Source organism: Populus nigra, chromosome 11 (genome assembly GCF_951802175.1).
Source record: "Populus nigra chromosome 11, ddPopNigr1.1, whole genome shotgun sequence".
In the NCBI taxonomy this organism is placed as follows: Eukaryota; Viridiplantae; Streptophyta; class Magnoliopsida; order Malpighiales; family Salicaceae; genus Populus; species Populus nigra.
This window is the reverse complement of record NC_084862.1, coordinates 12,552,821-12,567,548: the sequence shown is the minus strand read 5'-3', so window position 1 is coordinate 12,567,548 and position 14,728 is coordinate 12,552,821. Positions and strand designations below refer to the sequence as shown.

Here is a 14,728-nt window from a genome sequence, read left to right as displayed (position 1 = left end):
ATATAATCCGCCACCCCACTCTCTCTCCTCTCCAGAAAATTCCAGAAGAAGCGAAAAATCGGAGGAGCAAAAAGCTCGAAAAAAATGATTTTCTAATCTTTAATCAGCTGCTTAAGGTTTTTTTATTTGTAAATAGAGTTCTTCAGAATTTTCGTGTGGGTTTTTATCAGTTGTTTGATCTGATCTGGAGAATTGACTGTTTCATTTCATGACTGGAGTTTGATCTGGTGAGAAGAGAGATCGAGATCGAAATGATTTCGTTGCAGAGTGTTGGTCGCCCGGCTGCTTTTGGTTCGGCTCGCGATGACGCCGTCGGTGGCTTCCAGCTGAATCTGGAGCCGTCGGCTTCTTCTTCGGCTCCGTTGAGTTTGTTGCCTTTTAAAGGCCGCGATTCTCATCATGAAGGTTAGTCAGTTGCCTTTTAAAGGCCGTGATTCTCATCATGATTCTCTCTCTCTCTCTCTCTCTCTTATTAATTCTTATCTTTTTTTTTTTTGCATTTAAGAAGTTTTTGATTTAGGATTGTATTTTTTCAGATCGGTTAATTTTGAAAATTTGGTTCTTTTGGACGCAGTTGTTGATGAAGAAGCACACTTGGAGCAGGCGCATAAGCTGTACAAATCTGGGAATTACAAACAAGCGTTAGAGCATAGCAGTGCTGTTTACGAGAGAAGTCCACAGCGGACTGATAATCTTCTTCTTTTGGGTGCTATTTATTATCAGGTTGTTTTCCATTTTCATTTATTTGTTAGGGTTTGTTATTATTATTTTTTCTGTTTTAGCCAAAATTGTAAATTGTTTGCCTTTTTGCTTGCAGTTGCAAGATTATGATATGTGCATTGCAAAAAACGAGGAAGCTCTTAGACTTCAGCCGCGTTTTGCGGAGTGCTATGGAAACATGGCAAATGCTTGGAAGGTAATTAATATCACGTGGGTTTGTGTGGAATTATGGATGTGTTTGATCCCCTTAATTAATGATAGGGATTGATTACTGATGAAGGTGATATTTTGTTTGATAATTTTCCAGGAAAAGGGTGATATTGATCGTGCAATTCGATACTATTTGGTTTCCATTGAGGTTAGTCTGCAGATATTAAACTTTTTCTCCCCTAACTAGATTTTTTTTCTTATTATTTACACTGGAAATGAGTTGTTTAGGAAGTTTAGAAATGCACACAGGGTTTGTTAGCTGATTTAAACTCCATGAATGCTTACTTTAAACAGGCATGTGATAGTATTAAGTTCATATGAGCGTCTCTTGCTTAATCTTGAGTATTAGGGTATAATTAGTATTGGGACACGCTGGCAGAAGCCTCCAAAGGTCCTTACAAGGTGCCTTTAAGAATGATTGCAATGTATTTGGCACATGGCTGATGATGGGAAACTTAGCTGGGAACTTGAGCTGTTTATAAGGGTATTTTGGTTACTTCAGATATCTTGGAAAATCTGGACAATTATAGTCTAGGTTTATTTTTGTTTAGTATTTATTTTATTAGTTTCAAAGGTATTAGGTTTTACTATTCTAACTTCTAAGTAGGAATAGTTATGTTGGAGGTTTAGTCATCCATGTCCTTGTTGGATTTGGAATACTAAAATTCTATAAATATGCAAGTAATCTTTTGATGTTTCAATTGGAGTAATAGTAAATAATTTCCATCTATTTTTTTTATTGTATGACTCAATCTCCTCTTGGATGTGAAGATGTGACTCTTAGAAATCTGTCTTCCACCAATCAATCCTTAAAAAGCCCCTGTAACTCAGATACAGAACAGCTCCCAAAGCACTGCATCATTAGCATTATATCTTAATCTTTGTTTTCTCCCCATTCTCGTATTTGAGGCTTTGAGGATCTTTTCAGTTGGGGTTTGACCCCATCCTTCTGTGGTTTTTGGATACTGTGTTAGTCCTGGTTGAGTTAGGATCCCAGACCAGACCTGACAATGAATCTGGTTGTGAATTGTGAACTCAATTCCAACTTTAGAAAATCTGTTGATTTTTGCTGGACTGCTAGTTAGTCACATGACATCTTGTGCGGTTTCTAATAACAAGAAGCCCATAGAAGAAGTTATATTGTGACATTGATTGCTGCTGAAATTAGAGGACTGAGATTCTAATCAGTTGGTGAAATAAATAAGAACCAGTTTCTCATGCAACAGAAGGCTTGAGAATTGCTGTTACTGTTTGTGGGTAAATCAAATGACTGAGTCTTGGGGACAGAAACATCCATAGTTGCATACATGCATGTGTTTCTACATCCATAAGGAAAGTACATATATATAAATATTTACAGAGAGAGAGAGAAGGCCCCATCATGTGAAGCACAATCAGGTGGTATAGAGCTGAATTTTCAGCAGTCAGCTTTCCATTTCTTATCATGGGAATTTACGTATTGTGAATCCTTGCATACAAAATATAATGTCTGGTGGGGATTCACCATCAAATTCGCCCATGGATGTTGTAAGATTTGTACATGATCTTAACTGACTAGTTGGACAATAACCTTCTAATTTTCTTCTATAACTGCACCACCTTAATATGCTAGCTTCTTGTGTATGATAGTAATGATGGTTGTGTTTGCAATCTTGGTTGCAGCTTCGACCCAGCTTTGCTGATGCTTGGTCAAATTTGGCTAGTGCATACATGCGAAAGGGAAGACTTAATGAGGCGTCACAATGTTGTCGTCAGGCCCTGGCATTGAATCCTCTTCTGGTAATTTTTGCCTAACATGGTTTTATGATGATCTGGATGACTGTCAATTAGATGGGCCAGAGGAAAAGAAAATTTATGATTTCAGTATTCTTTATGGCTCTATGCTAGCAACCAGGTGTGGATGGTATTACAATTGTGGTGAGGGTTCCTTGCTTGATTTCATCAATTGTCTTGCAGGTTGATGCTCATAGCAATCTTGGGAATTTAATGAAGGCTCAGGGATTAGTGCAAGAAGTAAGTGTCAATGAATGAGTACTGCAACTATGTTTAGTTTCTTAGTCCTTATTGCTTTTAGTGATTAGCCCAGACGTAAAGTATTTGGGCCATGGTATATGGTCTACCAAACTCTGTTGATACCCTCATTGGCTGCCATGCCATATAGCTAGGAGTGGGATACCAGTGGATCTTTTAGCATCCGAATCAGTCCATTGGAAATTTGGCACTCCAGTTTGAATGAATGAGTGAAAGCTCTACTAGATTCACCTGGCCCAACTTCTCTATCTCACTTGTGGGAGGGAGGAGGTCATTGTTTCCATGAATATGTTTGTGTAGTATGCATCTGTCCTTTCCGGCAAAGTTACTGATCATTATAATTCCTGTGTGGGACTGTGTCTTAATTCACAGTTCAATACAGATATCAAGTTGTTACCACAGGCCAGGGCTCAGATGATGGTTGATCTAGTTGTAACTTCCATGTGAAGACACCAAATTGTCAGAATCTAACATTTTGTGCAGGCATACAGTTGCTACCTTGAGGCTCTACGGATACAACCAAGTTTTGCTATTGCATGGTCAAATCTTGCTGGTCTCTTTATGGAGTCTGGTGACCTTAACAGAGCACTTCAATATTATAAGGTATAGCTGATCTTTACTTCAATTTTTCAGCTCTTTTTTTTCAGTTGAGTTTTGGTTGTTTTCCCCTTTCTCTAGAGTTTGCTTTGACTATCTGCTTCAACTGCCATCACTTTCTAAACTTTTCATTTTTTGCTGGAATATTGCATCAAATATGGTTTGTAGTCATCATGTTTAAACATTGACAAAAATTCTTCTTTGATTGCTTTTGGTAATCAATTTCAGTCAATACTTTCCTTTTGGAGCTAGATTTTGACTGTCGCTTGTGAGCTATGAATGTCACCAGTATCAATCTGAATCTGAATTTATTTGGTCACCATATATCATATTAAAGTTTGTGAATGATCTCCATTTGTAAATTTCCTGGTTCTGTTTCTTTCGCAACTGTTATAATGCTTGCTGATTGCGTTTTGTAATACTAAAATTGCAGGAAGCTGTAAAACTTAAACCTAAATTTCCTGATGCCTACTTAAATCTTGGAAATGTTTACAAGGTAAGCTGTGATGTCTTGTGTGCTTAAAATGGAGCAGTTGCTTCTGCCTGGTCTGGCATTGGTCTATGTAGGAAACTACAGTTTTTCTTTGCCCTTTTCAGGCCCTGGGAATGCCTCAAGAGGCTATTATGTGTTATCAGCGAGCAGTTCAGACACGACCAAACTATGCGATGGCTTTTGGTGAGCCTCCTTTGCCTTGCTGCCATAATTGTTCTGAACATTCCAAATTTTTCTCAGCACTAGACAATTAAATGCTGACTGGATATTTGTATTGCTTAACTTGTATTTTTTCCATGTCCTTTGGGGCTTCTCATCTGCTTTCATGTAATTCTGGTTGAAGAACTTTTATTTTCCTCAAACTTTTGTGTGACTGTTTGGCCTGTAATACGGTGCAGGAAATTTGGCTAGTACATGTTATGAGCGAGGCCAAGTGGAGTTGGCGATTCTTCATTATAAGCAAGCCATTGCTTGTGATCAGAGATTTTTAGAGGCTTACAATAACTTGGTTGGTCTTGCTTTATGCTAGCAGCCTTTTATTAGTCTTGAGTTCTTTCAATTTTGAATCTCAATTTTCATTTTCTTTTATATTCACTAACCTGACTTTTGGATTTATTCTCTAACGGAAGGGCAATGCATTGAAAGATGTTGGTAGAGTGGATGAAGCACTGCAATGCTATAATGTAGGTGACATTTCTTTTTTTCACCTTCTGCAATTTGCTTGTTTAAGTAATTTCTAACCTTCATCTCTTGTTGGCTTAAGCAATGTCTTTCAATACAACCACGCCATCCTCAAGCACTTACCAACCTTGGGAATATATATATGGAATGGTATATGATCTTGAAATCTTGATATTTTATTTTTAATTAATGATTTTATTATGTCAAATATATATAGGATTTGAAGTAAATTGGGTCTTTATGAGAGTTGTTTGAACATGCAGGAATATGTCTGCAGCTGCTGCTTCATGTTACAAGGCGACTTTGGCTGTCACGACGGGGCTGTCTGCTCCTTTCAATAATCTTGCTGTAATCTATAAACAACAGGTAAATACAGCTGAATTGCTTCCAGTGAGCACTTCTCTGATGAACTTTCCTTGAACTGAAAGGACATTGCACAATAGTTGTTTTTCCCTCTTAATACTGTGCTTTGATGACAGTGGATTTCCATTGCTCCTTGGATGTTCCTTCTACATTCCTTTCTTTGCTTGACAGGGAAATTACTCGGATGCTATATCTTGCTATAATGAGGTTCTTCGAATTGAACCCATGGCAGCTGATGGACTTGTAAATAGGGGCAACACTTACAAGGAGATTGGTAGAGTAAGCGAGGCAATTCAAGACTACATTCATGCTATCAATATCCGGCCAACCATGGCGGAAGCACATGCAAATTTGGCTTCAGCTTATAAAGACAGGTACATGCTAGTTACTAGTTTGAGAATCCAACGCAATTAGAATAGCTGTTGGTGGTGCTTGGTGGGTGGAGAGAAAAGGAATCACTTAGTCGAGTGAGTCTTGGTTAGTTTCCCTAGTTTGATCTTGTAATGGGAGAACTGTTATTCATAAGGTTTTTCAGAGAACTGTTTATTTAGCTCCTGATTCATCAAGCTACCAGGTTATGTTATATTTGATTTGCTGCAATTGTGCTTAGAGCTTTCCCGAATGTTTCTTTAATTGCACTTGAGTGGAGAAATATATTTGGCTAGAAATCAACTATTGAGTTTGAATGCATAAAAGGTTATGGTATTGAAAATCTTCGTGTTGGCTATGAAAACTAGCTAACTGCTGTTAAATTTGGATTTGTATTGCATGCAGCGGACATGTGGAGGCTGCTATAAAGAGCTATAGGCAGGCACTGCTTCTGCGACCAGACTTTCCAGAAGCAACATGCAACCTTTTACATACATTGCAGGTATTCTTTAAAATTGATGCTCATACTGCACTGTCCTTCTGGGGGGTTTAACCTGGATTGGTATCGATTCAATGTGTTAGATTTATAGTGTAAAAGCCACACTGTTTGACTTGTTGAACTGAGGTGCTCATTTCCTTTTATTAGTTACCTTGTCCTGATCAATACTGGTTGTCTTCTGCATGCATCAAATATGTGATTGATTTATGCATAACATTCTCTGTCCACAATGCAATGTTTGGCGTTGATTCTGATGAATTTACTGACAAATATGCTGCATCTCTATCTCCCTCCTCTCTCCTTTCGTGTGTATGTATTTGTTCATAAAATTTTCCATTTCAACTTGTTTAAGCTAATTAGTTGGATGTTGAAGCACTTTGTTTACTACAAGAAAAGTTTTGAACTGATTTCTTCCTTATTTCCCATTTCCCATTTTACAGTGTGTCTGCTGTTGGGAGGATCGCGATAAAATGTTCGATGAAGTCGAAGGGATTATTCGGAGACAGATTTCGGTAAGAATTTATGATGTTTGTTAATGTTCTTTTTAAGTTTCTTTCTTCATTTTGTTTAGCTTTTGAATGTTGTTACATGGAGTTACAAACTTTTCTAACTGCCCTATTAATTTCAGATGTCAGTTCTTCCTAGTGTGCAGCCTTTTCATGCTATAGCATATCCTATTGATCCCGTGCTTGCGCTTGAAATCAGGTCTGATTATTGTTTTGGACTGGGCCGTACTTGATCTCTATGATCTAAGCCTTATTGTTTTATTTTTACACCTATTTTACAGTCACAAGTATGCAGCTCATTGCTCCATAATTGCATCTCGTTTTGCACTTTCTCCCTTCAAGCATCCTGCCCCTCTTCCTGTTAAGCATGAACGTGGAAGTGGGAGACTTAGAATTGGATATGTGAGCAGTGACTTTGGCAACCATCCGTTGTCACACCTTATGGGCTCTGTATTTGGTATGCACAACAGAGAAAATATTGAGGTTTGTAAATTCAATTTGCCACTGCAAGGGCTATCTAGCTTCTTTTTTTCTACATTTTTTTGCTACAGGTGCATGTTATGACTAACAAGATGTGCAGGTTTTCTGCTATGCTTTGAGTCCAAATGATGGTACTGAGTGGAGGCAGCGTACCCAGTTTGAAGCTGAGCATTTCATAGATGTATCTGCCATGTCATCAGATATGATTGCCAAACTAATTAATGAGGACCAGATACAGATCCTTATCAACCTTAATGGGTATACCAAGGTACACTAAATTCAGAATTTTCCTAAAAATTTCACCAGATGTGGGGATGAAAAAAGACAATAGAGGGAATTGGTCTTTGATTATTTTTAAGTTTAGTGCTGCATGATTATTTTATATTTTTGGTGTTGTTTTGAAATATTAGTATTTATTATTCAGTAGTTAGAGTAGAATTTTAGTTTCCTTATTGAATTAGGACTACTCAGTGGGTTTTTCCTTATTTTATTTTTATGTTTCTATAAATACACACTTATCTAGACATTATGTTATTGTTTATGTTATTTGTCAAATACATCGAGTTTCTCTTAAATAATTGGCAATCTTTATTTTGTGCTCTTGTTGGTGGTTCCACACCTTCAACTTTCTGAGGTTTTTTACAATTGTAATCATCATTAGAATTTGAAGTCTGTTATTTTTATAGATTGCTTGGCATTGTGTCACTTGTTTTTATTTATTTTGCTGGTGTAAACTTTTGAGTGGATCAGTCTTTAAACATTCTTGGTTTTGGTAAATGTTCATATTGACTTCATACCTGAAGCCTGCTGGTACTGTTACTAATGGTTTTATCCACTCTAAATTTGGAAATCATTGAGTTCCAGCTTTTAACTTGCGTTCTGTGTATCATGTCCATCCAGGGGGCCAGAAATGAAATATTTGCTATGCAACCTGCACCCATACAGGTTTCATACATGGGATTCCCTGGGACTACAGGAGCAACATACATTGATTACTTGGTCACTGATGAGGTTGGCAGGGAACAAGAATCTAAATTTGCATCACTATCTGCTGTGCTGTGTTATTGTTTGTCTTTGTTGTCTAAATTCTGATGCACCTGCTCCTTCCAGTTTGTTTCACCCACCCGTTTCTCGCATATTTATTCTGAAAAGCTGGTTCACCTGCCACATTGCTACTTTGTGAATGATTATAAACAGGTTGGTCCCAGACTATCTATTTTGCTTGCTTCGTTGTGGAACATGAATATTTAAAACTACCACTGTTGCTTTCAGAAAAACCTGGATGTGTTGGATCCAATGTGCCAGCACAAGCGATTGGATTATGGTCTCCCTGAAGATAAATTCATATTTGCATGCTTCAATCAGTTGTACAAAATGGATCCTGAAATCTTTAATACTTGGTAATCCAAAGTCTAAGGACAGCCCTTACATTTAATTCATTTTTATGACTGCAGGATTGTAATACATGGTATCTTACAATTCATGTTTATTTTTAATAATGCAGGTGCAACATTCTTAAACGTGTACCCAACAGTGCACTTTGGCTCCTTAGGTTCCCTGCTGCAGGGGAAATGAGACTGCGAGCATGTAAGTGAAATTTTTCCTCACCTCTCACAAGGATCACAATAACTCTTAGCATCCGGCACGTGGCCTTATGTTAATGACCATTGGACTTTGTTCAGATGCTGTTGCACAGGGGGTGCATCCAGACCAAATTATTTTCACAGATGTTGCCATGAAACAAGAGCATATCAGACGCAGTGCTTTGGCAGATTTATTTCTCGACACGTAATTATTACTCTCTTACATTCACTACTGAATGCTGTCATTTGTTGCCTGGGGGCTTCTTTGATGTTGATGGTTGGATTTTTCTTTTAGGCCATTATGCAATGCCCATACCACGGGGACAGATATTCTGTGGGCAGGTTTGCCAATGGTGACCATGCCCCTTGAGAAAATGGCTACAAGAGTTGCTGGATCGCTTTGCCTTGCCACCGGACTTGGGGACGAGATGATTGTTAGCAGGTGGGGTACAAAGATGAATTGAGTTGGCATGTTCCTATATCATACGCTTTGATTGCTTGCTTGTGAGATTTATCTTCTCATTGTTTTGCCCATGTTTACAGTATGAAAGAATATGAAGAGAGGGCTGTGTCTCTTGCATTAAATAAGCCAAAGCTTCAGTCCCTGACAAACAGATTGAAGGCATTCCGAATGACTTGCCCTCTGTTTGACACAAAACGCTGGGTAAGCTTAAACAGAAGCTTTATTTTCGCAACTACCGTGCTTTTGTTTTGAGGGACAAATGCTCAATCTCTCTTTGCCTTTGCAAATGCAGGTTAGAAACCTGGAGAGGGCATATTTCAAAATGTGGAATATTCATTGCTCAGGCCAGCAACCCCATCACTTTAAAGTTGCTGAAAATGATTTTGACTGCCCTTACGATAGATGAGAACAGATTGGATAGACGGGATTGTAGATAAGAGCAAGAGAAAATAATCAAGAATATTTAGGTAAAAGAAGGTTGGTCAATTATTCAGATGAAATTGTGATGTGTTTACCATGTCCATGGATGAAGTCAGTTATCTAAACACACGCTAGTCAAGAAATGAAATGATAAAATTTGTGCTTGCTGATCTCATACTGATTCTTTCGTTAATCATACATGCATATGGATGACAATGTTAAGTATGCGTGTGCTTTTGAAGAGAGATTCAAGCCCAGGTCTGAAATTGATTGCATCCATCCTGCATATTTTGAAGTTATCAAGAATCTCATATCATATAAGCCATAAAGGACCTGAAGCACATGTTAATCTCTAAAGAACCCAAAATAATTGTTTTTTTTATATAATTATTATTATTGTTTAAAATATAAGAGTTCAACATATATAAAAATATATCATATGAATAATGTTGTACAAAAGTTCATATATGATTATATTTCAAACATGCGTCTACCATTCATATATCGACATGTTAGTCTAAGAGAAATGAGTGAAAAATTTGTTAATCTTTTTTTATGAGCATGAAAGTTAACATATAAATATGGAAATAATATATATTGCCATGTACACAAAATAAGAAGTAAAATTACAAATAAAGAAGGAAAAAAAATACTTTAGGTTTGTAAAGGAGAAAAAAAAGTTATTCATTTACTGGTAATATTTGCCCGTGCTTAATAAGAATTTTTTGATGGTTAGATAATAAATTTAATCAAGAGTTTTTGGTAATTGATTAATTTTTTATAGTTAAAGGAAGGTGATAGCTTAATATAGAAATTCTAATATGTGCAAAATATTTCTCTTAAATATTTTAGTTAGTATCTTTTGTAAAGTAAAAGTGTAATAAATATATAAAATAACATTAAATCTTGGGTGTTTGTTCTTGTTTAGGTACGAAATCAATTTTTTTTAAATGATTTATGTTTATACATTGAGAATGAAATAATTGTAAAATACATAATATTTATAGAAAGAAAGAGGTTAAATGCCTTTCGTATATGTAAAAAAGTAAATTCTTCATTTCCTCTCTTAAACCACTTGAATCATGTTTTTCTCTCTTAAATCAACCCAATCTTTCTTAAACTAATCATTTTCATTTATTTCTCTCTTTTTTTTTTTAAAAAAAGAGAATAGATGAAAAAAAAGAAGCTCTCATGACTTCTGGAAAATTCATCCAGAACAGGTACTCTTTTTTTTTTTCAAAAAAAAAAAAAATAGGATTTTGTTCTATTTTACTAATTTACCTTTATTATTATTATTATCTCCCAACACATGTGAACCTAAATTGCAAGGTTTTTTTAAAATTTGATTGACCCGTAATTTTATCCTAAGGTATTATTATATGTTTGACGATTCCTTGTAATATTTTATCTGGATTAAGAGATATGATTGATACTATAAAATTAGACAGTATGTAATATTACATCAAAAATCTGAATTTATTTACTTAAATCATCATGAATTTTAGACCAATCAATTGATGATTTCCATCCATAACCATTATAAATATTTGCTCATATCTTTCACCACTTTCAGTAAAAAAATACCATGATTGTATACGGGGCTTATACTGATAATCAATGTTTTTTGCGTGAAAAATTATACATCATTTTATTTAAAATTCTACTCTATTGTTGTTGTTGTATTAACTATTTTCATCCTAGTTCATAAAGATTTCTCTTTACATAATTATTTTACCTAATTGAGAAATTTAGGTAATTCATTATTGGTTTATATTTCACATACTGATTGTTATTTTATTTCATCCAAGATTTAAGATAAATTTATAAAAGTTTTTATGCCCATCTATATAAAAAAATCCTTCTTAATTATCATTTCTCAATCAAAAAGTTATCATTTCTATCACTGATTTACCGGTTTTAGGTTGGGGGTTTAAATTATTATTTTTAATATTACTATAACTATTATTATTATTGAAAAAGTTATACCATGAATTTAATTTGAAGGATATAATTGAAAATTATAAAAACTTTGATAAAAAGATCAAGAAAAGCAATAAAAAATCAAAAGAAAAAGGACAAATTAAAATAACTATCATTATCATTGAAAAAAAAAATAAACTTGATTTGAAAAATAAAAATGAAAGCTATAAAAACTTTTTTAAAAGAAAATATGAGCAAAAATACGAAATTAAAATAAAAATGACCAAATTGAAAATCATTATATATACAAATTAGAAATCAATGGTTAAATTAAAAATATATTAAACTTTAACCAAAGAGAAAATGATAAAAATATAGCAATCAAAACTAAAATGATTAAATCTGAAATACTAATAATTATTTTGAATGATTAAATTATTCAAAATAATTAAATTACTCTTATATATACTAAATTAGAAAATCAATAAATTACAGAATAATCTTCTCTTTTTGAGTGACAATTCTCTCTCATTAAGAAACCATCTTCTCTCTCTTTTTGAACCAAATATTAAAGCAACATAATCATTGTCTTCTCTTCAATAATAGAAGCAACAAACATTGGCTTCCATTAAATAATAAAAGCAACATGATCATTAGTTTTTCATTAACCCTTTTTCAATATACTTTTGTCATCTTTACCAATGTTTATCAAGTGTAAGTTGTAAGATTAATATACAAAATTAAAAAGATTAAGGTGCAAAAAAACATACATGGTGTTTGATCTTTAGATGCAATATCTGTTACTGTCATATTACTGTAACCTCTCTTGTACTAATAGAGACAAATATCACCGACAAGTTCCATGAATAACAAAAGTGTCATTTCAATTCTCATCCAATCCAAATTTTAACTCATTAAATAGGAAAAATCCTTAAAGTTTCACATATGTACATAATGTTTCATTTGTCATAATTTATATAGTGCCAAATTCTAAGCAAAGGTTGACAATTAATTATTTTCGTCACTTCAGTCTAAGCTCCTCAGAATACTGTTTCATGTTTCAATCATAACTGAAGTTGTAGGATTCGGTTTTAAGAGCGGTCTGTTTCATTAGAAAGCTAAGACATAAAGCTATAACTTTTATGAAGGGTGATGAACCCAGATCTTCCATTTATATATAATTTTTTTTTCATGACAATAACATATGGGACTGTCTAGTAGGTTCTAAGATAAACCTTATGTTAGTTTTTAGCCCATATCTGGAGTTTCATAGCTTCAAATTACACAAAAACAGTTTTATTTGAAAGATAACACCTATACCTACAACTTTAATGAGATATGTATTTTAAATTAAAGTCAAATTATAGTTGGAAGTTTGATAATAAATCTGTCCTATTTTTAGCTTCACTTTAACAAGCAACTAAGTACTGTTTTAATGCATCTCTTCATCATTCAAGACACCTATTCCATTTCAATATCCTTTCTAATACCATTAAACACGAATCATACTTTAATCAAACTAATTAAATCTACCGTCCATAAACAAAAACTTTCTTAATCAAATCATGATTCAATGACTACACATAATAAACAACATAATTTCACCATAATAACATTAAAACACAAAACTAAGGTTCATAATCTCAATTTCACATACACTAACACATCTTATATCACATATTTATTCAATCTAATTAACTTGGATGGAGTTCTTACCATTGATGGGTGATGAATCAAGAGACAAATGTAAGGAAATACTAAGGCTATGTTTGTTTCCTGTAATTCACTTTCTAGAAAACCACTTTCCAAACTTTCGTTTGTTTGCCATTAGAAAAGTTGGTCAACAGAAAACACTTTCCAGTCAAAGGAAAATTTGGCTTGGTTTTCAGGAAAGTGTTTTCTTGGAAAATTTGGACGGAAAACACTTTCCGGAAGTTGTGAAAAATTTAGAAATGTCATATTATTTACTGATTATATCAAATTTGGTCCTCAAACTTTTAATTGCTATATATATATTTTGTTTTGAATATTTATTTTTCAATTTCATCTCTTAAAATTTAATTTTTATATTAACTTTGGTCCTCATTTTTATAATTGTTATTTGCTTTTTCCTTATTATTTTTTTATTGAAATTTTTTATCTATCAAATTTGGTCCTCATTCTTTTGATTGTTACTTATTTTATTTGAAATAATTTATGAAATGTTAATTATTATTATTTCAATTTCTTCATCTTTTATTTTTTTTAGATTTGATCTCTATTATTTTAATTATTATTTATTTTATTTGAGATAATTTATGAAATTATATATTTTTTCAATTTCATTCTCATTCAACCTTTTAATTTATAAGATTTGTTCCTCATTATTTTAATAAACTTGAGAAAAATAAAACATTAATAAGTTATTTTCCAGCTCATTTTCCATGATATAACCAAATACTGGAAAATGTTTTTCAACTTATTTTTCATTACACTACTAAACATCATAAAATAATTTACTTTTCTGAAATTCACTTTCCAAAAAGAAATTACTTTCCAGCAAACAAACAGATAAATTATCTTCACTTTCTCTTTTCTCTTTTCACTTCCTCTAAAACTATCACTTACAACTTATACTCTCTTCCATTCCTTGAATTTTTGTGGTGGTTTTGATCTCAAAAATCCCTTAAATCTATGTTTATGTGTTTACCAAAAAAATTGTAAGAAATTTGCAAGGCTTCCTCTTCTTTCCTGAGCAATCTAGGCCAGCTGCATCTTGGCTTCCTTCTTTTTTCTTCTATAAATCCTTTATTTGTATATTAGACCCTTATAGTTTTTTTAATTACACATTCATCCTTTATCTTTTTTGTTATTTACACATTAACCCTATGTTTTCCTTTTATTTTCCCTTTCACCCCAACTATAATATTTTTTTCCCTTACATTAGCCTCAATATTTTTTTATTCTTACATTGGCCCAATAAACTCTTCCTTTCTAATAATTTAATGCTACACCTTTTTTCTCATTCTTTTTTTTTATTCTTTTCTTTTAATTAAAGTTTTCTTTAGATTTAATCATTTATTTCAAAGGTTAAATTGTCATAGATCCACCACTAGTTTATTCTAAATTGAGGCTAAGTTATTGCAAATTTTCATTGAATATATATCAGTATATTTTTTGCAATTAAATATTTTATTACTAATTCTCAAAGCTATTATATTCCATACACAACAAATTTTCTTTTATTAATTTAATATATTAGATTTCTTATTATCTATGTATATTTTATCTAGGAGTTTATATTTTTTGACATATAAATGTCCATTGTCATGCTATAGAAGTGTTTATAAAAATAAAAATAAAAATAAATTAGATCAAAGATTAAATTAAGCCGGGACTGTTAACTATGCTTTT

At 33.2% G+C, this 14,728-nt stretch overlaps 1 protein-coding gene across 1 annotated transcript; it reads left to right on the top strand.

Annotated features, from left to right (window-relative positions):
- Positions 1-9,590, top strand: LOC133668323 (probable UDP-N-acetylglucosamine--peptide N-acetylglucosaminyltransferase SEC). The gene is made up of 28 exons (XM_062088104.1): positions 1-116; positions 219-405; positions 575-723; positions 818-916; positions 1,028-1,078; positions 2,593-2,709; positions 2,887-2,943; positions 3,445-3,564; positions 3,992-4,054; positions 4,156-4,234; positions 4,450-4,559; positions 4,681-4,734; positions 4,815-4,882; positions 4,996-5,098; positions 5,267-5,469; positions 5,870-5,966; positions 6,404-6,475; positions 6,592-6,668; positions 6,751-6,952; positions 7,050-7,217; positions 7,850-7,960; positions 8,060-8,146; positions 8,222-8,349; positions 8,454-8,536; positions 8,632-8,737; positions 8,828-8,974; positions 9,076-9,196; positions 9,288-9,590. Exons 2-28 carry the CDS (start codon positions 252-254, stop codon positions 9,399-9,401), a joined length of 2,940 nt encoding a protein of 979 aa, XP_061944088.1. The 5' UTR covers positions 1-116; positions 219-251; the 3' UTR covers positions 9,402-9,590.
- The last annotated feature ends 5,138 nt before the right edge of the window (positions 9,591-14,728 follow it).